This window comes from Triturus cristatus, chromosome 10, assembly GCF_964204655.1.
Source record: "Triturus cristatus chromosome 10, aTriCri1.1, whole genome shotgun sequence".
Lineage (NCBI taxonomy): Eukaryota > Metazoa > Chordata > Amphibia > Caudata > Salamandridae > Triturus > Triturus cristatus.
The window spans coordinates 284902971-284930917 of NC_140593.1; the positions used below are offsets into that span (position 1 = coordinate 284902971).

The 27947-nt window shown below is 44.5% G+C and overlaps 2 protein-coding genes across 6 annotated transcripts in view; both read right to left on the minus strand.

The window, feature by feature from the left end:
* Window positions 1-27947, minus strand: part of CDK14 (cyclin dependent kinase 14) — a 2110677-nt gene that overhangs the window by 1131009 nt on the left and 951721 nt on the right. The window lies entirely within an intron of this gene.
* Window positions 10820-16855, minus strand: LOC146789331 (uncharacterized). The gene is made up of 2 exons (XM_085631148.1): window positions 14387-16855; window positions 10820-11602 (listed from the first exon to the last, which is right to left on the minus strand). Exons 1-2 carry the CDS (start codon window positions 15881-15883, stop codon window positions 11366-11368), a joined length of 1734 nt encoding a protein of 577 aa, XP_085487274.1. The 5' UTR covers window positions 15884-16855; the 3' UTR covers window positions 10820-11365.

The window sequence follows — 27947 nt, forward strand, 5'->3', positions numbered from 1 at the left end:
CATGCTTTTTTTTTTTTTTAACAGGCACCAAAACATCCAACGCCCAGCTAGTAAAACTTCCAAAATGGCACATTTCTATCTATTTCTACTAACTGTGCAATAACACTAATTTAATATTTCCATTTTAGATGTTTTGAGGTGTGTAACTGCACGTAAAAGAGTACTGTAGTAGTACTATTTTACTACTCTAAAATTAATCTGTGACTAGGCCACTTAATCTTCTATGGCTTAATCAAAATTGCTTACATACCGTTTTATTGCTTTAAAAGAATATATTTTATTATTTGCTTGGAGCAGTGACAAAATGACCTCACCACTGTTGACTGACTACTGGTTAGAAAGCACCTGATGATTATTATAAGAATATGTTATTTCAGGTTTGGTAGTATTTAATATCTGCTTCATACGGATTGTACGACCCTGAGCACAATTAATGTTTATCTGAATCGAATATGTGCGTTTTTTTAGAATACATCCCCCAAATCATCCCTCTGACTTGCCCGTACGGATCACGAGTTCTGCTGCAACGAATACTTCTTTTTACATCTACTACAATAGTTCATATACTTGTTACTATAATGTTCTATAAATATGTCCATGCGCAAACAACCGTTAATAGTTTTTATTTGTACCGTGTATTAAAACATTACAAAGTTCATCACATTTAAAAAATGTCTAATTAATATTTCATTACTAATAAACACATATCTACAAGTAACACAATGAAGACACCATATGTGATATTTTACATTATGTATGAACATGAATACTGTGAAACGTGTTTCTTTTTAAATTGATATTATTCCCAAGTCTAAATAATTTGATATGGTGAGTTGCCAGGTGTGTAGTGTTATGCTATAACTAGGGAAAAGTAGCATGATGATGCAAATTATAAGTCTGTGAAGTCATTAGAACGTCTTAATGACAGCAAACAGTATGAGACCAAAAGGTGGCTGATTTATTAGTGTCATGACAAACCCAACATGGCGTTTTTGGTCTTTCCTTTACAATTAACAACATCTTTTTTTGTATATTTGATATATTAAGCACCCCAGCTTGTAAAGCATGACATTAAGTTATTTTACCAAAGAAGATAGTATTTATAAAAACATATTGCAAGTGTGTAACCAGTATAGTATTTTGTCATGAATGAAAAAATAATAGAGAATAACTAGTTCATTTATTTTGAGATCAGTCCGTGGGTCATAATTTAGTGTTTTTGAAAGCATGTTAGCACGAGTTTGACTTTCTACCTGCAGCTCTTTTGAATGTTAAGCTGCCAACTATTGTATGTATTTCAAGACGTTTTTATTGGAGAGAGTCAGCAAATGACAATACAGAAGGAGTTAGACGTAACACATTTACAAGCGCTGAACAGCTAACAATTTTTGCAACTGAAAGATGTTGTTAGTACATTAAAAATAAGCACTATATATAATTGCATAGCGCCAAAAGAAGGTATAGACAGAAGATGGTCAAATATAAAGGCTGAGCTCCATAGAGAGAAAATAGAGAGAGTGAGAAAATAGAGAGAGTAAGAAAGTAGGAGAGAAGTGGAAGGAGAAGTTGGATAATAGTATGTGTTGAGAGAAAAAGAAACAATAAAAGAATGAAGAACAAAACTTCTAAGCTGTGGGTGGGAGTTATTCAAGGATGTTTAACTTTTTCAAGTACAAATACAGTTTAGACCACAATAAGAGGGAAGATTTATTGTTAAAATCACATTGTGCTTTGCTCATCCATTAGAAGAGAGGGCAAAAGCGCCAGGACATTGTGCCATACAAATCAACCTAACATTACATTACATAAGGAACAAGGGCTACAAACTGACTTTAATGATTTACCATTCATGGAGAATACATTACAAGTGGGGTTTCTAGTAACATAATGAAAAAATATTAAATATAAAATTGAAGGCTGCTTGGTTTGAAAGTTTCCCCAGAATTACAAAAGGTCTTTAGTGAATTAGGATACAAAAGATAACCTTTTTTTTTATTACAGTTAGAAAAAAATGTAAACTTCTCCTGATTAAAACCTACAATATTCAGGAATGCACAATCAAACTGAAAGTGGTTCTTAATGTCACAAAAACCAAGAGATGGCAACAATGGGGTGTGATTTAGAAGAAATTGGCATTCATTTATATTAAATGCATTAGTTTCCACATATAGTGACAAGAATGTAATAAGTGGAAGAAAACTAAACTGAATGCAGAGTACCTAAGGATGTTAAATGAGGATGCGATACTTGATGTGAAAATGTAGTGGTTGACACCACCAGGCAAACTGAAACTATTTTTTATCTAAGTGGTGACACTATAGTAGCAAAAGATACTAGCATTAATTAGTCATTTGAAGTGTCTTTAAATATATAAAGGGGGAGGTTATGTTTTAGGTGTATGTATACATGTGCACAAGCATAATGCAGTCAAAGTGAAGTTATCCAATGACTGAAGTGGACTGACTCATTGATTGACTTAATATATGTGCTGTGGTTGTAGGGAGCATAATTTGAGTGACAACTGAGCAGCCCAAAGGATAAAGATGTATGAGTGAAAAGTCCCAGAAATGTATATATTTGTTTATGATTTTTGCGTAAAACATGAAGTTGGCCTCTAAAGTAAAGCCTTTAATACTATGGAGCACTTGTGATGACATCCTAGAATACCAATATGCTGGCAGTCACAAGTATATTCAAATGCTTTTAAACGACTTGTAGCAAACTGGTTTCAGATTAGCACTTTACATGTGTGCTAATATTCGCAGTTGCTAATATTAAAGCCCACTGCCCAATGCTGTGGCGGGGAGAAGCAAAATGTCAAGTAAGTGAAACAAGGCAAGCAATAACAATATTTGATTAGAGGTTATTTTATTTGTGTGCAACTGTGTGGTGTGTTTTAATATGGGGTTTTCTTGAGACTGGCAAGACATTCACAAACCTGCAGTGCCTCAAGTTGTTACTAGCAGTCCATCTCAAGGTCATATGCAAAATCCTCAATATGGTTTCACAAACCTACAGTACTTCCAAGTGGTTTCTAGGCGTTCCTCTCAAGTCAAATCCAATTGAAGGCTCCACAAACTTGCAGTAACTGAGCTAATTCCTGGAGGTCTCTCTAGAGTCAGATGCCAAAGCTTTGAAATTATTTCACAATGCTGCAGTACTCCACATGGCTACTACCTGAACCTCTCATGTCAGGTGTAAGTGCTTCAAATCACCTTTACAAAGCTGAGGGTGTTTTTCATCAATATATCAATTTGCATACACACTTTTGCTATTTAAAGGCTTCTTTTCCATGTGAGAAATAAATATGTCAAAAGGGTTTATAATAAGTCTGTATTATAAATTTCAATAAATGTCTTCATTTTTATTTATGTAATTGATGACACCCTAATATACATGTGTATTAGCAGTCATTGGTAAATACAAGTTTCTTCAAATGTTAAAAATGTGGTGCCTATTATTTAGATTGGTGTAAACCTGTGCACAAAAAAAGGAGCCATTCAAACTGAAGGTGTTAGAACTGACTGCCTTTGGTGTGGTCTTCCCCCAAACTTTTTGCCTTCTACCCTGCTGTTTTCTGAAATTCAGATTTGTTGGCATTAGTATTCCATGCACTTTACCCCTGTTAACCAGTGTTAAAGTGCTTGTACTCTCTCCATTTAACATGGTAAAATTGGCTTTGACTCAATTAGTACATTTAATTTACTGATATGTCCCTAGTAAAGTGACACTACGTGTATCCATGGCCTGTAAATTAACGCTACCAGTGGACCTGCAGCACATATTGTGCCACCCATGTACATAGTCTTTGAAAACAGGGCTCCGGCCTGCCATTGCAGCCTGTTTGACGTTTTAAACTGACAATTTAACATTCTAAAAGAAACCTTTTGCCAGGACTAAACCTCCCTTTTTAATACATACAAGTCACCCCATTGTAGGCCCTAAACAGCCCATGGGTCAGGGTGCACTGTATTTCAAAGGTAGGATATGTGGTTTTAAGTGTTACAAGCCCCTGTAGTGAAAAACTCTCAAACTCATTTTTCACTACTGTGAGGCCACCCTCTACCACAGAATAACATTGGATTACCTTACTACATTAAATAAGTGTTGCGGTCACCCGGAATAGGACGGAAAACTACACTACCCAGAAAACCCTGGGGCGAGTCGGAAGGACTCGTGTCGTCCTAGTCAGAGTCAACAGACTCCATAATACACCGCCTCCTCCTAGAGGAGGCACTTGACAATTTTGAGCCCAGTTCCGGTTTTACTGTCGAGGAGAATCAGCTGGGGGCGCCTAGTGAGCGTTCCGACCTCCGCCGAGGTAAACACCGAGAAACCAGGACAGCTACTTTCCCGAGACTTGCTGCCGACTAAGTACGCAGTGGACATCCGTTTTGTTTCCTCAAGACTGCTGCCGAAGAAAGGAAACGCATAGGACACCGGCAGACACCTGTGGCTCCAAGACACCTACAGGTAACCCGTATTGTGGCGGGGAGGGAATACCGAAGTTCCTCTTCGCCTTGGGTGCTCGCGCTGTGAAGGAACAGCGGTGGAGCGCATTTGGGAGCGTTATTCCAAACGGAGCTGTGAATGTAACAGCGCCGAGAGGGGCAAGACGCAGGATTGTAGGGGGCCGGAGTGCCCTCCCTTGTCCTCTCTCCTACACTTCTCGCTACTGAGAGTATTCAGTAGCTTTCCTTGTTTTATTTACTTACTAACTGTTGGTTTACCACGTTAGTGGTTCCTTGGGGCTTGGAACGGAAAGAGGATACTGACAATAGAAGCGGCTGTATACCTCTTCCTATACACTGCTAGAACTAACGAACATAAACAGTGAGTACAAGTTAGTGGGCTTAGCGTGTGCAGACTTCTGTGTATCTCGTTAATGTGCCTTGTTACCAGCTTCCTGTTTTCTTGTTCGTAGTGCCCAGCCCAGGAAACCTCCTTGAGCAAATCCCTGATCTGCAATCTCCCAGGGTTTCACCTGTACCTCCACGTCAGCCAATATCCCTTTCCCTCCCCTTTTTCTCCAGACTGCTCCATCGCACTACTTAGGTTTTTCTTCCTGGGTGAGTGGTAGCAGAAGGGGGAAGAAGGGGGATAGTCAACGTGCACATCGTTCCTGCTGGCCGGCTCAGGTTAGTGGCTTGTTGTTAAATATTGCTGACACTCTGACTCATTCACGACAATAAGGTCTATCTTTTAATTGCGAACAGGTAGAAATATCATGTTTGGTCTCCAAAGAATTCTAATTTAAAATCCTCTTTAATTGTAAAGTCAGATTTTAAGTCACAATTCTGAAAATGCCACATTTAGAAAGTTGACATTGTCTTGTCTTAACCATTTGCTGCCTGCAGCCTGTGTCTTTGGTCACATGACTGTGAATAGTTGGCAGAAGGCCTTTGTGTATTCCTCCCAGACAGTGAGACAAAGGGAGACTAGCTGCTGGCAGAATGGACTGTCCTGCCAGAATGTGTGGGTCAGAGCTGTTGCCTGCCCCACTTACAATTTCAATGGGCTGCCTCCAGCACACTCACAAAGTAACTTGACACCAAGCTGTTTCCACCCTTTACAGAACTAGATCGGGGGATATAGACTAGATGTTTCTCCCACTTCAAACACCCTCCGGCCAACTCCTACGTACACACCTTGACCTGCAGAGGATTCCCCTGAATGTCTGCTTTGTACTTCAGAGGACTGTCCTGCTGCTTGAGGCCGGCTTTGTACCTCAGAGGACTGCCCTGTTGCTACCAAAGGACTGCCCTGCTGCTTGAAGCTTGCCTTCTCAGAGGACTGACCTGCTGCGTGAGGCCTGCTTTGCTGCTCACAAAAATGGCATGAGAAATGACAGGAGACCGGGACCTACCTGCTCGTCGATCCACCCGAAGTGCATTGCCTGTCGGCCTGACTTTGCAGTAGCTCCCAGTATGATGTTCTACGCAGCAGCAAATCCTGTTCAGCAGGACCTCTTGGGAAGGGTATCCTGCCTCGTGGAACTCTCATTGGGTACAACCTGCAGCTTCATCCCACTGGAGAGTTTCGACTTCAAAACAAGGGACAAAGTAAAATGTAGAAATCTTCACTGTGACTCCATCCAGTGGCTGCCTAACGATGACTATTTCTCCTCGGAAAACCGCTAGTTGCCATGCCCCGCTGAACTTCAGGAAGTTGTCTTCAAAATTTCTTCCAAGTCCAAAGGTACTCCAAGACAAGGCCCAATCCACCTCATGTATCCAGACTGCACTCCGTTGCGTTCAGCCAGAACATTTGACTTTGCACCGGTCTCAAACAACTAGATGCCCGAGGTAAGTGCGTCGATCTTTTTGGTGCTATTTTTCACTTAAAATTATAAAAACGCATAACGCTGGTTCAACGATTGGATATAATATGTTTTGATGTAATTTTTTTAATACTTTTTACTACATTTGTTGTGTTGTTTTTCTCGTGTTGTGTTTTCACTTCATTACTGTTTGCATGCTTTATAAATACTTTACACATTGCCTCTAAGTTAAGCCTAACTGCTTTTGTGCCAAGCTACCAGAGAATTAAGGACAGGTTATTTTAGTGACTTTTTGTGGCTCATCCTGGCAAGTACTGTGGTTGTTGCATGAGAATGGTTTTCATCCCCCTAAATAGAAAGCTTAATTTCTTACAGAAAGTATCTAATGGATGAGGTGGACTAAACCTGTGTCCAATATTGTGTGTTGTGGTGAAAGATAGCATCATTTGCATGTATTACAATTCTTTGCAAACCATGAGGTAAGAAATACAGCTAAAGCTGTCTTTAGGCCAGACCTAAAAGGAGAGAGAGAAAGTGTCAGTGCCCCTTTGAAGCTGTGTAAAAGGTATAGCATCAGAATATGGAGTTCTAAATTTCATGTAGTAAAAACATAGCCAGAATATAGAAACCAAAATATTGTGAATTAATTAATATATTTCCTACTCTTAACTCTACATATATGTACTTTGACAATTTATATCTTAAGGTACAGAGATATGGCGTTAAGACAGTATACCTTTTCCGACCATACACTCCTTAAGAATATGTTGAAATTTGGTATTTTGGCTAAGATATTTATGTAGCTTTTGTCCACCATATTCTGACATACGTGTGAAAAACCATTCCCACTGCTCAAAATAGCCATGTAGGACAAAAGGTGAACTGCCGCTGACCCAGCAGCAGTTCTCAGTCCCCTGTTCCTGGACATCACTTATGGGCAGAATATTGAATATCTCTGCATTTTTGGCTCTGGTTGTGTTACTGCCTGTAGTGCTATCCCTTGAGCTTCTTCCATCATCATGGCCACGTAATCTTACCCTCTTTGTCCAATTCTCCCTCCACGAACCTTTGACCTGCATCTGAAATAATTGCTGCATCAATCCTGCATGTCCACAGGATTTCCTGATGCAGAATGTCTGATCCATGTGCCAAAGAATATGGTGTGCAGATATGCCGGGAGGGCTTTACCTACAGTCACCTGGCTGGTCCCATGAAGTGTTAGGTTGTTGAAGTGAACAAAATTTGCCTAACAACATCACACCACATGAGCTTAGATAAAATGTTCAACCCTCGCTAGAAAAAATATATTGTCAGAATACCGAATCAACAATAACAAATTACAACCATTTGTAAGGCTATGCAAGACAAAGCACATTCCAGTTTAAGGTATTTGGGTAGGTGGATGTTCAGGGAAGTGAAAGAAATTCCATTGGAGTTTACTCCCAAAATTAAAGATAATATTTTTCAAATTCAAGCTGAAGACGTTCTCCTGAATGATTGAGCGTGTGTTCCTTTATAAAAAGTGGAGAAAGGCAACTGCATTGGTATTTCTGTTTCATAACCAACTTCCCTCAGTGTTAGACCCGGCACCCTTGGCATGGTTTCCCCTGTCTTTTTGCCTCTACCTCCTGTATGTTTCACTGTGTGCTGGATTTCGTTTTTACTGGTTTAGGTACTCTGGGCACTTTGCCACTGCTGATCAGTGCCAAAGTGCAAGTGCTCCCTGTGTAAATTGTAATTCTGATTGGTTCTCCATGAATGGCATATTTGATTTACTGGTAAGTCGCTAGTAAAGTGCACTGTGTGTGCCCAGGGCCTGTATATCAAATGCTGCAAGTGGGCCTGCTGCACTGATTGTGCCACCCAAACAAGTAGCCTTTCAAATGTGCCTCAGACCTGCCACTGCATTGTGTGCATGCGCAGTTTTTAACTGTCCTGTCGACCTGGCAAGTGCACCCACTTGCCAGGCCCTAACCTTCCTTTTTAGGTCTCGCCTAGCGTTGCAGTGCGAATGCGCTGCCATCGCTTTGCGAGGCATGCAGTATATACTCTAGTGTGGGAGCTTCGTGGAAGCTCCACCCACTCTCTGCCCATTGGCTTTTGTCTTAAATGCTGCCTTCCGATTGGTTTGAGGCTTGTTAGTCCCTCTTTATTCATCATTTGTATCCTTCCACGGCTATTGGCCCCTTTACTCCTAGCACTATTTTCTTTTAGGCCTCGTCTAGCGATGCAGCGTGCATGCGCTGCCATCGCTTTGCAAAGCATGCAGTATATACTGTGGTGTGGAAGCTTCATGGAAGCTCCTCCCACTCTCTGCCCATTGGCTTTTGTCTTAAATGCTGCCTTCCGATTGGTTTGAGGCTTGTTAGTCCCTCCTCATTCTTCATTTGTATCCTTCCATGGCTATTGGCTCCTTTACTCCTAAAACTATTTTCTTCCCTGTCTCCCCAGCCCATCGCCCCCTCCCTCAGTCTGTGACTTTTCAACCTCACCTGCCCCTCCCCCCCCCTCTCATTCGTGTTTTCTTGCCTGCCGGCACTTCAGTTTTCATCTTTATTGCCACCTTGAAATACGCGCGTTCAAGATGCGTGCTATTCAAAAACTTCTCTTGTTTAATTAACTAGATTTTAATGTTACTCTAAATATAATAAGACTCTAGGCAACATTCAGGGTATGCATGGCAACTGACGCTTCTTAGTTCACAAATGGCATTGTCGGGCAGGCGGAGCGGCAGTGTTTTAACTCATTCTTAAAACAAGCACTTTTAATAACTTCCTCTCAATTCAGTGCTATAATCTTGTGAACGGAGGTGACACGCTAAAGAAATACACTTTTTTGAATTCTGAAGAGACATTATCGCACATTTACATCATGTTTACTGTATGATTAACATGCCGATCATTTTCACGTCTCGCCCACTGGCTCGTTTACGCTTGGCTCTTCTCCGGCTGGCTCTACCTGCTAATTAATATATTGGCTTGCGCACCTCTACCAAAGAGAGATGAATGGATACATGACAGTGAGCCCGGTAGATGGTAGAAAAATAGACTGGTGCAGACAAACAGACAAAGTCAGTCTCCATTGCCTCACGTCAGAATCATCACTTTCAATAACCTGGAAATCTGCCGGCAACTCCCGCATGCCCCAACCTCATCCCCTCACCTATTCTTAGCAGAAGCTGCAGATTCTGAGCTGTGCCCTGCTGGTGCAGAGGAGCACGGCAGAGTCTGTAGAAGCGCTAGGATCCCTAGCCTCTCCAGGCGGGCACCTAAGCCTTCCGGGTGCCTTCACACTCAGGATAAATGAATACATTTTGTTCTGTGCTTTAGTCGCCCCTCTGTGAGCACTGTCTGGTAGATGAACCTCTGTGTTGATAAACACATTCAAAGAGGTGGTTGGGTACAAACAAACAACAGCTACAATACCGTACGTTTTGAACGTGTAGTTAAATAACTGCTCATCGAGTACCTCATTCGCTGATCATTCCATGGCACTACCAAAACTACATTTGGACACATTTGCTCAACTGTAAAAGACTCCCTTCTATGCGTCATTTAACAACTCGGGGCTTTGGGGTTAGGTAACCTACTTTGGATGCTGTGTAAAAGAGTAAATACAAAAATGAATGCAATGAAACTAAGCAACCAGTACTGTTTAAAACCCTGTGAAAACTGACACGCATTCTGGCATTTTGTTTAGTTAATGTCGATTTCCTCATAGATGCAAGTAAAGTACTCTTAATATGTTAATGAAATCTGCACTCTTTTAACTAATAGCACCGGGCGACTTTTGACAACTAGGCAATTAATACATTTTCATGTACCCCGAAACCCCCCTGTCCCCGCCCCGTTGGCAAACTTCATTGCCTCCCAGTGTTTTGGCGATAACCAAGATGCAGGATAGTGAGTCAAATAGTCCAGAAAATGAAAGAGAATCCGGGATTCAGATTCACATGTTCCGATCCCGATCGCGTTGTTTAGTTTGTAAGCACTACTTTTATTAATGAGCTTCGCATTATTAAAGCACCACGGTGTGCATGTGTGGCGACACTTCACCCATGAGGTACGTGCCAAGCAATTGTTGACACAATCCACACTGCGTCTTTTTCAATATATTTATTACGAAGTGCAGGACCTTTCCAAGGGATTTTGCACACTACATACATTCACTCCAAAAATAAAACGTGTAGGTAAAAAAGAAATTGCCATTTACAACGTCAATAGCTCTAACTCACAAATGCGAGACCTATTTGCATTGCAAATGCTTGTTCTTACAGGTAAGGCACCCCTAATGTATGCCCAAGGTACCCTCATGGACAGGGTGCAGTGTATGTTAAAGGGAGGACATGTACTGGTGTGTTTTACATGTCCTGATAGTGAAATACTGCCAATTTCGTTTTTCACAATTGCAAGGCTATCATCGCAGTGGTCATGTAACATTGTACAAATGTAACTTTCATTTGGGTAACGCTAGAGATTTGGAGTTTGGGCTTCCTGAGCTCAGAATTTAATAACACATTGTCGGCGTGTGGGTATTGCGGGCCGGAAAGTCAGACGAGGAGGCCAGATATAGTGGGCTATAGTGTTGTTTTATTGAACAGAAGTTCTGTTTACACAGGTGTAGGGTTTTGATGTAGCTGTGGAAGAACTCCTCGTCGCGGTCGGGTCGTCGGGGTCGGTGTTTCAGGGACGTCTCCGTTCTTGGTTGTAATCGGCGACCCTAGACAGTGTGGAAGTTCCTCGGAGGACCGGAAGAGAAAGAAAGAGGAGCCGTTAGTCCTGCTGGGACTCAGATGAAGACGCTGGCCCCGTTACCACAAGGTGAAGAGGAGTAAGCAGACTGTGTGGGGAAAGGGTAAGAGGGGGAAAGGCAGGGGTTGGTAAAGGAAGAGTGCTCTGAAGGTTCGTGAGAACAGGGTCTGTACACGGTGTAGGGTGCTGTACATAAGTTACAAGGTGGCGGGACGGGATGGTGAAGAGAGAGAGGCTATATATAAGGGTAGATTATATGGGTACATAGAGTACTCTAACAGACTGAGGGTATGGTGGAAGGTACTCACGCGCTCCGCCGTAACTCTCCTCCGAGTTACGGCCGCTCTCCAGCTTCCTCCGTGGGACTCCACCACTCTTCTGACCACTCCTCGAGTTCTCCACTTCCGTCTTCGTTCTCCACGTGCTCGCCAGCCGAGAGTTCCTGCCACGATCTTTCGACTCCTCCAGTCTCTTCGGATCCGCTTTTTCTGTGGGCGTCTGGTTGTAGGTAGGCGGGACTTCCGGGGCATCGGGCGACTCCTTCCGCTCCGTCGTCACTCCTGATTGGACCCTGAAAGAGAGAGAGGGGTGGGGATTCCGTTGTCACGGACGCTTTGGAGATCCTTCGGAATCGGGAATCCGGGAAGGGACAGTTCCGGAGAGGAGGTAATCCGGGTGGTGGGCGTGAGGGATTGGGGACCGGGGGAAAGGATCCGTCACATCCCCTTCCCCTAGGAATGTTTCGTGTACTTGTTGAGGACACGGGATAACGGGACAGGTAGTCCGCGTTCCCTTGGTCTGTCCCTTTTCGGTGTACTGTGGTGAAACGATAGGGTTGGAGGGCAAGGAACCAGCGGAGGACTCGGTCATTATGTCCTTTGTTTCGGGCCATCCATTCCAGAGGGGCATGGTCGGTGTATATAGTGAACTCACGACCCTCTAAGTAATAGCGGAGACTGTCCACTGCCCACTTAATAGCCAGGGCTTCTTTTTCTACCACAGCGTAGTTGCGTTCTCGGGGAAATAACTTCCGGCTGAGGTAGAGAATGGGCTTCTCGTTACCAAACAGGTCCTTTTGGGATAATACTGCCCCCAAACCCTGTTCTGAGGCGTCAGTCTGCAAAAGGAAGGGTCGCGTATAATCAGGGCTCACAAGCACGGGACCGGAGGTCAAAGCACGTTTGAGGTTGGAAAAGGCCTCCCATAACAAGGGTGTTGGGTTTTGGAGCAATGTCTCCGTGGCTGCAGAGTTTTTTAACAGGTCTGTGAGAGGGGCTGCTCTTTGTGAAAAATTGGGTACAAACCTCCGATAATACCCTAGGAGGCCTAGGAACGCACGGAGGTCTTTTTTCGTTTTCGGGAAGGGGAGGGAACGGATGGCTTCGGTTTTGGTAGATTGGGGTCGGATGAGGCCCTCCCCCAGGAGGTAACCCAGATATTGTACCGTTTGTGCGGCCAGGGTGGTTTTGGCGGGATTGATTGTGAAACCATATGACCCCAGGGAGGTGATGACCTTGTACAGGTGGTCCAAGTGTTGTTCCCAGCTATCACTATAGATGATTATGTCGTCTAGGTATGCCCCCGCGTACTGGGTGTGGGGTCTTAAGACGTGGTTCATGGCTCGTTGAAAGGTGGCGGGGGCCCCATGAAGGCCGAACGGGAGAACAAGGAACTGATACAACCCCTCAGGGGTAGAAAACGCTGTTTTCTTTCTGTCCTCTTGCCTGAGGGGTATCTGCCAATACCCTTTACAGAGGTCTAGCGTGGAGATGAATTGCGCATTCCCTATGCGTTCGATCATCTCGTCGACGCGCGGCAGGGGATACGTGTCAAAGGATGAAATTTTGTTGACTTCCCGGAAGTCAATGCAAAATCTGACTGATCCGTCGGGTTTAGGAACGAGGACGATTGGAGAGTTCCAGTCGCTTACTGAGGGTTCTATTATGCCCATCTGCAGCATTAGTTCGGTTTCTTTTTTTATTACCGCCCGACGGGCTTCAGGAACTCGGTATGGCCTTTGCCTGACCACCTTCCCGGGTATTGTGGGTATAGTGTGTTCGGTGATGGTCGTATGACCTGGTACCGAGGAGAACACGTGCCGTAAGGGGTATAGGTGATTTTTGAGATCGTGACAGTGTTGGGGTGTTAGCCCCGAGTCTATGCAGGGGGCAAAGGAAAGGGGTACCTGTTCTACGGTGGTAGAGAGGACGGGACGGGGGCCTTCCCATTTTTTAAGCAGATTCACATGAAAGATCTGTTTGGTGCCTCGTGTAGGATCCAGTTCTATTTCATATGTGACAGGGGTTACCTGTCGAAGCACGGTATACGGGCCCTGCCACTGCCCTAGGAGTTTGTGATCAGAGGATGGCATCATCAACAGTACCAAATCCCCGATGGCAAAGTTCCGGGTTTTTGTCCCCTTGTCATACTGTACTTTCTGTTTATTCTGGGCATTTTCCAGGTTTTGGTGGACGATGTCTCTCATCATTGCCAAGTGGGTTTGTAGGTTGGATATATACTCAGGGAGGGGCCGAGTGCGGTTAGGCTCGGCTTCCCAGGCTTCCTGGGCCATATCTAACAGGGTACGTGGTGGCCGGCCATATAGCAACTCATATGGTGAATAGCCTGTACTACTCTGGGTTTTGCAACGTATAGCGAACAACGCTAGGGGCAACATATCTTCCCATCTTTTGGCTTCTAACCCCAGTAACTTCTTCAGTGTTTGTTTCAAGGTGGCATTGTAGCGCTCCACCAGCCCGTCGGTCTGGGGGTGGTAAGCCGAGGTCCGGATTTGTTTGATACCTAGTTGTGAACAAACCTGTTTCATTAAGGCTGATACAAAGGGGGTGCCCTGATCGGTTAGGATCTCTCGGGGAAATCCTACTCGGGAAAATACGGAGATGAGGGCTTTCGCTATGTTCTGGGTAGTGGGTTGTCGTAAGGGCAAAGCTTCCGGGAAGCGTGTGGCGTAGTCTACGAGGACCAGGGCATATCGACAGCCGCTACGAGAGGGCAACAAGGGGCCTATGAGGTCCATCCCTACTCTACTAAACGGGATGTCAATGATAGGGAGAGGTTGTAGAGGTACCCGAGGGGGTCGATATCTACTGTTTTTTTGACACACCGGGCACTCCCGGCAGTATGTTTTTACTTGTTGGTGGACCCCGGGCCAGTAGAATCTCTCTAGAATGGTTTGGCTGGTTTTTTCGTCACCAAAATGTCCGCCCAGCAGATGGCTATGTGCGAGAAACAGGACCTTCTCGCGGAAAGGGCCGGGGATCAACAGTTGGGCCTTTTGCTGGGCCCCTCCCTTTCGGTATAACAACCCCTGTTTCTTGAAGAAGTAGGGACCTACGGTAAGAGGATCCTCGTTTTCCAACGCCTTAGCCCAGGCTTCCTGCAGAACGGGGTCTTCTTGTTGGGCTGCTCGAAATTCTTGGTCTGTCTGCCATGGATGTTCGTCCGGGATCGCTGGGAAGACGTCGACATAGTCCCTTTTCTCCTTCTTTTTCTGTGCTTTGGTTTTCAGGAGCTTGGGTTGTGTTGTTGGAGAGGATGGCCCCTGAGGAAAGGGTGCTTCTTCCCACCATTGGTTGAGGGAATCCGTTGAATCCTGAAGAAGTCCGGGTAATCCGGGATAGTCACTCCCCAAAATGGCTTCTTCGGGAAGAGAGGGAATAAGTCCTACGGTGAGGGTGGTTCCCGGATCCTTTGGATGTTGGACTTGGACTTGGGTGGTGGGATATCTTCTCGTATCGCCGTGCACACATTGAATGGCAACCGTTCCAGAGGGAGGTTCGGCGGGTGTCTGCAGGGCCTGGGGTCGGAGAACACTCTGTCGACATCCAGAGTCTGCCAACGCTGTGAGGGTTTGTCCATTTATGGTTACGGGTCGGTGGAAGGAGGGTGGTTCAGAACCGGGTACGGAACAAACGTAGTTCCTGGCCAGACCAATCTCCATGGGTTCTTCTTTGTGGGGACACATGCGAGCGATGTGACCAAAACCTCCGCACCCGTAACATTGGGGTCCAGGGTTGGTAGGTCGCGTAGGCACCGGTGTGGGAAACAAATGGGTCATCCCGGGACTTTTAGGTAGAAGAGGGCGGAGAGGTCTGATGCCGGTGGTGAGAGGAGGTTTCTGGGGATGTTCCTCCTTGCCTCGTGGGGTCTCCTGTGCTCGACTGTAGGCACTGGCTATTTCCACGGCGGTATCCAAGGTGAGACGGGCATGTTGACGTACCCACCTTTGGGTACCGGGGTGTAGAGACGAGAGAAATTGTTCTAGGTGGATCTTTTCCAGGATCTCTTCCTTGGTGGACGTTTCGGGTTTCAGCCACCGAGATGTCAGATCCTTGATTCGGAACGATAGTGCTCGAGGAGTCTCTTGTGGTCTTTCTTTGACCTGACGTAACCTCACCCGGTAGGCCTCTGCGTCGATGCCCAATCGTTCCAATATGCACGTTTTGATATCCGCATACGGAGTGGTGCCTTGCACGTTGGCTTGTTGGTAAGCGGCTTGTAAATCACCAGTCAGTAAAGGGCCCAGGTAATGGCCCCAACGGTCTACAGGCCATGACGCAGCCTGGGCTAACCTTTCAAAATTCGTAAAGAAGAAATCCGGATCTTCTCCCGGCACGAACTTCTGGAGGACCACCGAGGGTAATGAGGTTGTGGGTCTCTGTTGCTCGAGGGCGGTGGTCAATTTTCCCATGGCTTGTTCGTGGGTGTCTCCCTGGCCTTTCAGGACATCGTGGAGTTGCCCACGATCGTTTTCGGCGGTTTTCAGGAAGCGTTCCATCAATGTCCCTAATTGTTCTTGGGAGGTAGCCATCCTTTGCAGTACGGCCTCCATGTCTCCAGCTGATCCCACTTCTGACACCACCTGTCGGCGTGTGGGTATTGCGGGCCGGAAAGTCAGACGAGGAGGCCAGATATAGTGGGCTATAGTGTTGTTTTATTGAACAGAAGTTCTGTTTACACAGGTGTAGGGTTTTGATGTAGCTGTGGAAGAACTCCTCGTCGCGGTCGGGTCGTCGGGGTCGGTGTTTCAGGGACGTCTCCGTTCTTGGTTGTAATCGGCGACCCTAGACAGTGTGGAAGTTCCTCGGAGGACCGGAAGAGAAAGAAAGAGGAACCGTTAGTCCTGCTGGGACTCAGATGAAGACGCTGGCCCCGTTACCACAAGGTGAAGAGGAGTAAGCAGACTGTGTGGGGAAAGGGTAAGAGGGGGAAAGGCAGGGGTTGGTAAAGGAAGAGTGCTCTGAAGGTTCGTGAGAACAGGGTCTGTACACGGTGTAGGGTGCTGTACATAAGTTACAAGGTGGCGGGACGGGATGGTGAAGAGAGAGAGGCTATATATAAGGGTAGATTATATGGGTACATAGAGTACTCTAACAGACTGAGGGTATGGTGGAAGGTACTCACGCGCTCCGCCGTAACTCTCCTCCGAGTTACGGCCGCTCTCCAGCTTCCTCCGTGGGACTCCACCACTCTTCTGACCACTCCTCGAGTTCTCCACTTCCGTCTTCGTTCTCCACGTGCTCGCCAGCCGAGAGTTCCTGCCACGATCTTTCGACTCCTCCAGTCTCTTCGGATCCGCTTTTTCTGTGGGCGTCTGGTTGTAGGTAGGCGGGACTTCCGGGGCATCGGGCGACTCCTTCCGCTCCGTCGTCACTCCTGATTGGACCCTGAAAGAGAGAGAGGGGTGGGGATTCCGTTGTCACGGACGCTTTGGAGATCCTTCGGAATCGGGAATCCGGGAAGGGACAGTTCCGGAGAGGAGGTAATCCGGGTGGTGGGCGTGAGGGATTGGGGACCGGGGGAAAGGATCCGTCACACACATCTTTCAGTAAACATGGTTTTTACATTGTGTTTTTGAAAATGCCATTTTTAGAAAGTGGTAATTTTCTTGTTTATCCATTCTGTGTGGCTCTGCCTGCTTGTGGATTCACAGTCTGGTTTTAGACTGATAGGTGTTGTTTGTGCATTCACTCCAGACACTCACACAAAGGGAGCTGGGGTGTGCCCTGCATATGCTGATGAGTCCTCCTGGGCTAGAGTGGTGGGAGGAGTTGTCACTAGCACCTGAATAGGCTGTGGCCGCCCTACATAATGCTGTCTCCACCCCCTGTAGTGTGGCTGGACCAGGGAGGACAGAACTGATTTAACTGAGAAAGTGAGACTTTCTGAACAAATGCTTCAAAGGGGTATAAGTATTAGACCTAAATCCCCAGAAATTTAGATTACTTCTGGCCAAAGAGGACCCTGCCAAGAAGAGCTGCCAGGAGGAGTATTGCCCATTTGCTGTGTGTTGCTTTATTGGCCTGCAGTTGCTGCTTCTGTCTGTGGGCAGTGGAAAGGACTGAACCTTTGCCTTGCTGTGGTGGGTTGCTTAAGAAGATTCTCCAAGTGCTTGATGTGGAGCTTGCCTCCTGTTAAGAGGTCTTAGGAACACAAAGACATCACTTGCAGCTTCCTTGAACTCCACTGCTGGGAAGTCTGACCTGCCTTGTGGTGCCAAATCCAGTTCTGGGCCCTTGGAGGTTGTTTCTGCTTCACAGAACTACCAAGAACTGAAGAAACCCGCAAAATCAACCCATCACCTTTCTTGCAGCTGTACTTTTCAACGCAGCACCGCTGTGCAGGAGAAAATCCAGAGGCACAGCCTGTGTGGCAGAAGAACCCTCCGCATGCCGAGTTTGACGCATCAGTCTCCGAAGACCGAGACCCCCTCATCGACTCTGACACAGGCCCTGTTGTGCGGCTAAAAGAAACAATTAATTGTGGGACCACATTGAAGAAAATAACGAAGCGCATCCAGCGCTTTTTGGGTTACCATGCATTGTGCTTGTGCATCACGCTTCGTCGATGCAGCACCCACAGACCGGAATCAACGCATGACTACTGCCTACAGTCCGGATTCGATGCATCACTTCTCCTGCATGCAGCAGAAATGTGGCATCGCCTCCCAAGGACTCAAGAACTGACATATCACTCTGTTTTCTAACGCTTCCATCCTCTGTGGTGTTTTCCCTTGTAGATTTTGACGCATTTGAGAAACTTTGTTATAAAACCAGGCATCTATAGTTTCCTACAGACAGAATTGCTTAAAACCTTTTAAAAATAATATTTTGAGTTGTGTATGTGAATTTTAATCATTTTGGTCTTGCTTGGTTTAGATAAAGATACTTCATTTTTCTAAACTAGTGTGGTGTTCATTTGTAGAGTTTACATTGTGTTACTGTGTGTGTTATGTACAACAACTTTACACATTGGCTCTGAGCCTATCTGCTCATACAAGCTACCAAGGGGGTGAGAAGGAGTTATCTAGGTGTGTAACTCCCTTATCCTGACTCGAAGGAAGGGTCCCTGCTTGGGCAGGGTGTATACCACTGACAGCTACAGACGCTAAGTTCTAACATTTAGTCAGTGCCAAGAAAAATAAATTGTAAATAATTGTGGTGGGGTTAAACCAATTGAATTGGGGTTAATGGAGGCTGTTCCTTATTCCATTAAAACTGGCCTTTAGCTAGGCTGCCAGCCACACTAAACCATGGGGCTATGACCTGGCTCACCACTGTATAATGTCACTTTCATCACACTATACTATATCAGGAAACGAGCTATGGAGCTGTGTGATGTAACAGTAGCATATGATTAAATGATTAGTTTAGATATATAATAGTGCACATGTGATACATTTGAGGTTGAAACACTTTTAGTCTTATACAGTACAAAAGGGGTTTCTTTTTTATAGAGAATTTACAGGTTTTTCTACAGACTGGCTACAGAAACCTTTGACATACGTGTGGGGATCAAAAAGCACTAAAGGGCTACAACTTGATAGTTTGAAGAACAATATATGCATTTTAAGGCTAGAAAATATCTGCTACATTGTTACTTGTTACTGTGGGCCCAATTTATAAACTCTATATTGGAGTAAGTAAAGTGATACTCCAGTAGTACTATTTGAGGACCTCAAAATTCTATTCACAATTCTGTAGTCTGACATCTTCGTCTCACCTATCTTTTTTGTGTGAGATCTCCACTTGTATTTCTACCTACATAGGTGTATGTTTTCTTGCAAATGTTGGAGGGACAAGGTGGCTGGAAAAAAGGGAATATTTACCATAAAATGGGTGAGGTTAAAAAATCTGCAGAAGGGGTTTAGGGAGGGGCAGGCTAATACGAAACACACACACACAAAAAGGGTAAGATACTGGTTATTCACAAAATACACTCTTATTTCTTGTACTGCTCAAATCGAGAGTAAACAGGCTAAAATGTATGCCAGCAAAGCCTTGGAGTAAGTCAAAGAGTACACATTGTCAGCCACTGGTACTGCAACATACCAAAGGAGATAGGAAAGAAAACTGGCAAAATGAGTAAAATAATGGGCTAAAAATGCAAGGCTTTGCCATTTTGTTTTCCAAAATACATGCCCAAACTAAATGGTTTTAGGTAAAACAATTTTGCATTATTTTGACTTCGATATCGCTGAAAAACATTACAACAAGGCTCCAAACACATGAAACTCAACATCTAATGCAGAGAAGAGGGAGTGATAACTCAATACTTCACCAACCCGTCTACTGGTGAAACTAATTATTAGACCAACCAGTCACATGCAAGCTGGCCACATAAGAAATGAAGTCACACACTAAACAATGTTTGGGTTCACTAGATTCATACTGGGAAGCAGTCAATTTCAGACACTGTTTCTTCCCTGAAGTGATCTTTGACGTGGCTGCAGACTGGGAAGAAGCTTTATTCATCCACAGCCTGCTCCCAGGTTATTCCTTCCCATGTCAAAATACTGGCTGCACTCCATTTTCATGGCCTTTGGGTCTTTCCGGAGGGTTACTTCTAACAATGTAGGCATCTCACATGCAAGCCAATCTCGATGCGTGCTCTAGCCGCTGAGATGCAATACCAGCAGAATGCACCAGTTTCAAGTCATGCCCCAGTCAGTAGTGGAAAACAAAGGAAGTGACTGGAATTTTATGCCTTCACACACCTCCCTCTTGTGTAAGGTATTATTGATTGCACCCACGTGGCACTTCAGACACTTTCCCATAAGAATCACTTTTTCAGCAACAGACACCACTGGCGTTCCCAATTGTTTTTGTTTTCATGTTATTTGTTTATGAAATTATTTATGTTTGTAAAATAATTTGTTGACACAAAGGAAAAATATTGCGAACTCAATGTATTGGTTGCATATTCCATCATTTACCACAATTTGAATATTGACTCACAATCTATTTCTTTGTTGCCAACATAAGTGAATACAAGATTGACATTGACATTGTACAACGTTTAATCACTATCCTGCATGCAATCTTTTTTTTCTAAGCACAACGAACTATTAAAATATTTTTTCTGCCTCATACTGTATTTAAGTGCAAACTTTATTTCAAATATACAAGCAAAACTCAACCTACTTGTCAAAGTAGGATTGTTTGTGATGACCTATTCCTCGAAAAGTGCCTCAGTTCCAAGAAAGATGTCTTGCATAGAAGGCTTAGTTTAAAGTTTTTGGAATAAAGGCTCATTATTTAAAAAAACAAAGAGTGGCCATTACTAAACCACCCTCACAAATTGCAGTGTACCATAGATGACACCTTGAAAATCGACTTCTCATGATGCATTTTTGAGAGCGGTTAGTGGTCCATAACAAAACATTCCAGAATTGCCAAGTGATTTAAAAAGTGTAGCCACAGTAATTTCGGTAAGTATGTTCCAACTTCAACTGCTCAACCATAACAGTTGGCAGATACCACTGTTCTCCCTCATATTACACTCTGTGGTTTTATTGGCTCGAGCGTTTCATATAAAGTAAATAGCATGACCAGCCTCTGTTCCACTTGAAATGTGTCAAAGAACAGCAAGGGGAGAGGAAGACGTGCTAACTTTCAACTGTTAATGTTAGAAAAAGTGACAGAAGTTACATGGAAAAAATGACATTTTGTATTGAGGACAAAAATGTGCAAAAAACGTGGTGGCTAGAACTTCTTTCTCTCTTGATCATGCATTGCACGGTACTGGAGAATGCAAACTCTGCATGCGGATTTTCCCTTACCATGTGCTCAGAGTATGTCAATGCCACGCAATTACAAGGTAAATCCCGTGGAATGAAGAATAATCATTTGGGACTGGATTTACTGGTCGAAAACCACAAAACATTCCCTTTTCTGTGGGGTGTAATATATACATCTGCCACCAGCTCTGAGCAAGTGGTAAAATATCAGATGCGGTTTCAGCGTGGGGGAGAGGTGGTGGTAGGAAGTTGTGGGGAACAGGGGAAGGGCAGGAAAGACACATTCTGGCTCAGGGGAGCACTGTATCTTCCACTCAGCCATAAAAAAGATGGGAAAACGATCGGCTGCTGCAGCCACAGCCTCATGAAATTTTTTTCGGACAGAGTTACTGCCCCGTAAGACAAAGAAAGCAGCCGATTGTGCCATTTTCTTTGATGAAAAGGTCAAAGCACTGGTGAATCAGGTCGCCCACCCCACCCCCTTTGAAAAGCCGAAATCCTTAATCACCTGGCAACACTTTGACGTCATCTCGGAAGATGAACTCCTCAAATGCATCCTCGGCACCAAACCATCCAACCATTCTTCTGACCTCTTCCCTAGCGGCATCGCCATCGATTTCTACACCCATACTCTCTCTTACTGGACCAGGCTAGTTAATCTCTTCCTCAGTCAAGGCACCCTCCCGGTCACCCTTAAATCAGGAAAGGTTACCCCTCTTCTAAAAAAAACCTCCGCTGATGCGAACGACCTCAACAACTTCCGCCCTATCAGTCAGTCAGTCAGTCAGAAAAACTTTATTTCGGCTACAAGTCATAAAATAGCATAGTATAATATTAACAAATTTAAAATGTGATTCTTAGAGGAGATACAATCCAGCAATTCACAAATTAAAACAGATTAATAACAATAATTGGTGCCAATATAATTGACTTAGTGAGGTAGTAGTTGTCTTCTGGTTAGCCACATAGAAAAGAGAAATTTAGCTATCACAGTGACGTATAGGGGGGAAGGATCATATTTCAACAACCTGAAGAGATCTCTGTGGTTCGTAACCCCTATATTCTTAGCAAGTTGAATTATCCATTTCCTACGGGAGGTTTTATATGCCGAACAGAAGATTATAACATGGACCTCAGTTTCATCAGAGGCACCACACCCAGGACAAGATTGTCTGGGTGAGCCGGCCCATTTATTTGTTCTCGAAAAAAGGGGGAGAGACCCATGCCTAAATTGTAGGTATAATTTTTTGGCCATTACCGGTTGAATCAAGTCTATTGCAGACTCGAAACTATAGCTAATTTTGACCTCGAGAAAAGCCGAGGTCAGATTTAGAGTATTGGCTGATCGAATGATCTGAGTCAACTTAAATTCCTGCAAAATTTTTGCCAATGATCTTTTTGGCAAAGAGGGACAAGTATCCTCAGGTGAGAGCCAAAGGTCTTCTCTCCCTATATCTCTGAGTGATTTTCTAACATGGGCTAACCAAGGGATAGCACCTGCCTTTGGTAGCAATAAAATGGACTTCAATTCCTCCTGAAAGATGGCGAGTTCAGGAGTGCTCCATAGTCGTCGCCAATACATTACTGGTCTGGAGGCGACCATGTCCGCAATTGGTTGGATACCCAGGTCCATCCTGAGCAGCTGTATAGGGGTACTCATCGGGAGTACAAATAGCTGTCTAAAAAATTTGTTTTCTGACTTAGTTAAAATCAAAGATGGGTTGTGGCCCCATAGTTCCGTGCCATAGGCTGCCACCCCCCTTGCCTGGCTTTTGTAAACCTCTACCAATGTACTGATTAGTTTTAAGAGGCTGTTTTTAAGCTTCTTTAGAATCCCCCCTGATATCTGGACGAGTTTTAAATTTACTTTTGAGATCTGGGCGGCCCAGGTCATTTTATTATTGAGGGTCAGACCAAGATAATCAAAAGTATTCACCCGTTCTAAGGGCAGTCCATCCAGTTTCGGTATGGGACGGTTGGTGGTATCTGCGTGAAACACCATGTATTTAGTCTTGTTCACGTTAATGATTAGGTTCCTTTTCCTACAAAAGGTGGCAAAGCCATCCAGGACTCTGACCATACCCATAGGTGATCTGGACAGAAGCAGAGTATCATCCGCAAACATAAGTACGGGAATTTTCCTGCCTGCCAACTTAGGGGAATCTATATCACTCAGGGCCAAGATGTCTTCAACCAGTCCATTCAAGAAGAGGGCAAAAAGTGTTGGGGCTAGAACGCAGCCCTGTCTAACTCCCTTTTCTACCCGGAAAGGATCTGTGAGTTCTCCATGGAGTCCGAACCTGACTCTAGCAAAGGTATCTTTATGGAGACGTTCTAATAGATCACAGAGGTAGAGAGGTACGCCCATCCCCTTTAGTAGCTCCCAAAGTTGGCTGCGGTCCACCATATCGAAGGCAGACTTTAAGTCAACAAACGTGAGGTAAAGACTGCCCCCTTCTAAAATTATACTTTTCCAGTGGATCATTTGCAGCCTAAACAATTGGTCCACAGTTGACATCCTAGCTCTAAATCCCACCTGGAGAGGAGTCAGAATGTTGGTTTCCTCCATTCAGGTTTGTAGTCTCCCTAAGAGAATGCGGGCAAAAATCTTCTGGGCAACATCTATTAGGCTAATAGGCCTGTAATTTGCCGGATCAAGTGGCGAGCCCTTTTTATATATTGGTATGATCTCGGCACCAGCCCAAGTAGGTGGTAACGGCATTCCTGCTAGAATTGCGTTAAAAAGACCAAATAGATAAGGAACGCAGATGTCGGGCTCACTTTTAAAAAGATCACCTGGGATCCTATCTAAGCCTGGAGCTTTATTGGGTTGGACTTTGCTAAGAGCAACTCTAACCTCACTGAGGGTGCACATCGGGGTCAAAGCCTGAGTTGGAGGTAGGCAAAAACTAGTGTGGGAAGGGGAGATGGACAATGGTGAGGTCTGGATAGCGTATAATTCTTTCAAATAAGTACGCCATATTTCTTGCCCAAGATTAGGTTGGAGCGCTTGAGTTGGGCGTGACATTCCAGTTTTAATTAAGTTCCAGAATGATCTTTGGTCCCTGTTTTTTAGTGCATGGGAGATTTCCTCCCATCTGCTGATTTCCTACTCTTTTTTAGCTTCATAAATAATTTCCGCCCTATCACCAACCTCCCTTTTCTGTCGAAAATCACCGAAAAATGTGTTGCGAAACAACTGGCCCTACATATTATGGACAATAATCTCCTCGACGTTTTCCAAACTGGCTTCATCCAAAATTGCAGCACTGAAACAGCCCTGCTGCAAGTGATTGATGATGCGCTGCATATATTCGACACTGGGGAATCGTGCCTTCTGATTCTTCTACACCTCTCTGCAGCCTTTGACACTGTTAATCATAGTACCCTCCTGAACACTCTTCAACAGAGAATGGGATTGGATGGCACAGTGCTTAAATGGTTTGCCTCTTTCCTCTCGGACAGATCCCAAATGATTAAGATAGTGAACAGTCTTTCATCCCCATTGGCTGTAGGTCAAGGCGTCCCTCAAGGTTCTATCCTGGCACCCACCTTGTTTAATCTCTACCTGGAACCATTAGGGAACCTCCTAAGCAAATCAGGGATCCATTACCATCTATATGCGGATGACACTCAAATCTACCTCAAGGTGTCTTCCGCACATGATCTCTCACTTCTCAACTCTACTCTCAACTCCATTTACAACTGGATGTTAGGTCACCAACTCATTCTAAATCCCGCCAAAACTGAATTCCTCCTCCTTTCTACCTTTCTCTCACCTTCTCCTGTTCAATAGTGGATGGATCAGTTGAACTTACTAAACAGCAAACCCATCATTGTCGACAGCACTAAATCCCTAGGTGTCATTCTCGACAAAAGACTCAACCTAATCTCCCACATCAACTCTTTTGCAAAGAACGCACGATACCAGTTGCGCCTCCTGTGGGGGATCCGTCGGTACTTCCAGGAGAAAGACTTAAAAACCTTGGTACAATCGCTGGTTCTCTCAAGACTGGATTATTGCAATTCTCTCCTGAGGGGCCTACCTAAATCCCACCTCTCCCCTCTCAAATCCATCCTCCATTCAGCAGCTCGCTTCATTTCAGGGTCTAAACGAGGCGACAACGTCACCCCTATCCTGTCCGCTCTTCGATGGCTTCCGATTGAGGCAAGATCCATTTACAAAACTGCCTGCATCACGCATAAAGCCTTACACACACCCTCCCCTCGTTACCTGGCAAACAAATTGAAATTGTCCGGAGGCTCTCGACCCTCTCGCAATGCGGAAAAGCTTCTGCTTGAGCCCCCCATCTTCAAAAGGAAAAAAATCGATGGCACAATCCTTCTCAGGCAATGCGGTGAGAATCTGGAACTCACTTCCCCCATTGCTCCGTGCCACCTCCTCTACCCGGATCTTCAAAGCTGATCTCAAATCTCTTCTCTTCCAAAGACACTTTGAGAACGAATACTTTCATTCTCAGGCCCCTCTTGGAAGTTTGCTCCTCATTGTAAAATTTTGTATTTTTTCCTGTACATTCCAATCTCCTACATGCTTTATCCGAATTTGTGTCTATGCAACCTTCATTTTTAGTCTCCTGTTTTTCTTTGTAGTGTTTTATTGTGTTCCACGGTTCTTTTGTAATGTAACTGGCTCTATTGTACAGCGCTCTGACACCTTCGGGTAATGTCCGCGCTTTATAAAAATGCACAAATAAATAAATAAATAAATAGGGTTTACGCCGTAAAAGCAGGTGTAGGAACATCGGCTCTCAGAATCAGGCAGAGCGCACTTTGCAAACAGTAACCCCGCTCCACCCAACTCATAATCAGGGCCCATGTGCCTGTTGTATGCAGGTAACCATCGAAGAGAACATTGGAGTAGTTCTTTCAGACTCCAGGTAATAGATCATGCATGTTTTTCGGGTCATGAGAGCCACCACCGAGCATTTAAAAAAAAAAAAAAACAGGTCTGTGCTATCATACGCTATTTTATTATTTCCCAAATTCCGAGTCAACAAGTATGGGGGAGAGGCCAATTTGAGTTCAAACAAAAATTGAATTTTCAGGTGAAAGGCTTGAGAGATAACGAGGGGTATGAAATGATGTATAGGTCTATGTTTTTGACTGCTACTCCTCATCCCCACACTCCCACGCTGGTAACCGGAGAACCATGTTATTGCCCTGCGAGCCTTTGATCAGGGTAAACTGATGAGAACTATATCCTGATAGAGACATCCGGAACTAAAACAGTATTTACCCGTCAGGTGTAAGGACACAGTAATCAGCCGCAAAAATAATTACCGTGTATTCCTATTTGTATCATGACAAACACTGAAGAACAATACGATGACACATTTATCAGCGTCGATAAAGCCCAATACGTTTTGATTGAGAACCACTTGTAGGTACTACAAGTGTGTTGCTGCAACCGGCATTTGGTTGTATTTATATAAAATATTTGCTGAGGCGACTCTAGGCACTGGAAAGATATTCTAGCGAATTATATGGGGATTGCGGTGTCGAACTGTCTCCCTCTCCTTTAGACCACTACCGTCGCTTCCACTCTTTTGGGAAAATCTCAGAACCAGGATACTACCGCATACCGACTGCAACTGAATATCTTTTCCGCCCTCTTTTTCCCCATTTTCCTTCTTGCCGCCCCTAGTAACGACTGAGCTAGTTCTATGACAAAGGTGAGCTATATGTTTGTTGTATTCATTCGTTCATTCATTCCCGTGCTAAATTTACAACAAAGTCGACTCCACCTTTCACCTTTCTGAGGTCGAGCAAATAAGCGCTATTTGTTTGCGTAATAGCAACATCCGTTACTGACGCTGTTTATTATGCTGTGGTTGACGCCTGCCTCATTCATTAATTTCCAGACATCCGTATATCGAATAAAAGCTTTGTAAACTCCAGTATTAATGTATTAAAAACAACCCCTTTTCTTTGCTCTCAAACCAGCATTTGCATACAGTAAAGAGGTACCCAGTTATCGTAAGAGTATTAAAATAAGTAAATCGCTTGCCGTCCTAGCAGGCAGTAATGTTCAATGTCAAGGTTTTTAAAGCTCAAAGCTGTTAACATTGGAGATACCGGTTAAACCCCCAAAATGTCATTTGCATTAATGTGTGCGTCGTCATATTCCGGGAATTATACCTTGGAATGTATGCACAGTCTCTGCAGCTCCGCATTACTTGCACACGACCGTATTATTCAGAGTTTTCATTTGTATTCATGCAGACTGAAGCCACGCCTGCTGCCGAGGCTGAAACAGGCAGAGAGCCTCCTCTCCAGTCCTTTATCAAGAAGTTTTACCCAGAATCCCACGCAGAACGTGAAGGTGCGTTGATTTTCAGGGGAATTACCACAATTTATCTTCAAGGCTACCTGAAAAAGCCCTTGGTAACATCATAACTTCAAAACAGGGTCACGTGAAATGCGATGTGACAGCTTAAGACAGAAATGTCTCAAAGAGCTTTATCAATCACAGGCGTGGCTCGCCCTCCTGGGGCTTCTCAGTGTGATATCATAGGTCTGTTCATGCATGTAGATTTTTATTTTCCAGTGTTTACTTTCAATAAGATTGGAAAGCAGTCTGTCTTCTCCGTAACTCTTTCCATTAACTGAGGATTAAAACATCACCCTACAGAGTGCCAGACAAGGAGGACACCTGTGACCGCTGAACATCTTTGACATATATTTACCGCTTGAGGTCATAAGACCCGATGTACGACGGTCTGTTGCGGTTGCAAGGCCTGTGGACCGCAAAACACCGGGGTTGCAACTTCAAAGGGCAGTCGCAGAAGGGATTTCAACTGGTAAAAGGGTTTTTGTCACACTTCTGTTTCTCAACGAGTAGGGGACATGAGGGGGT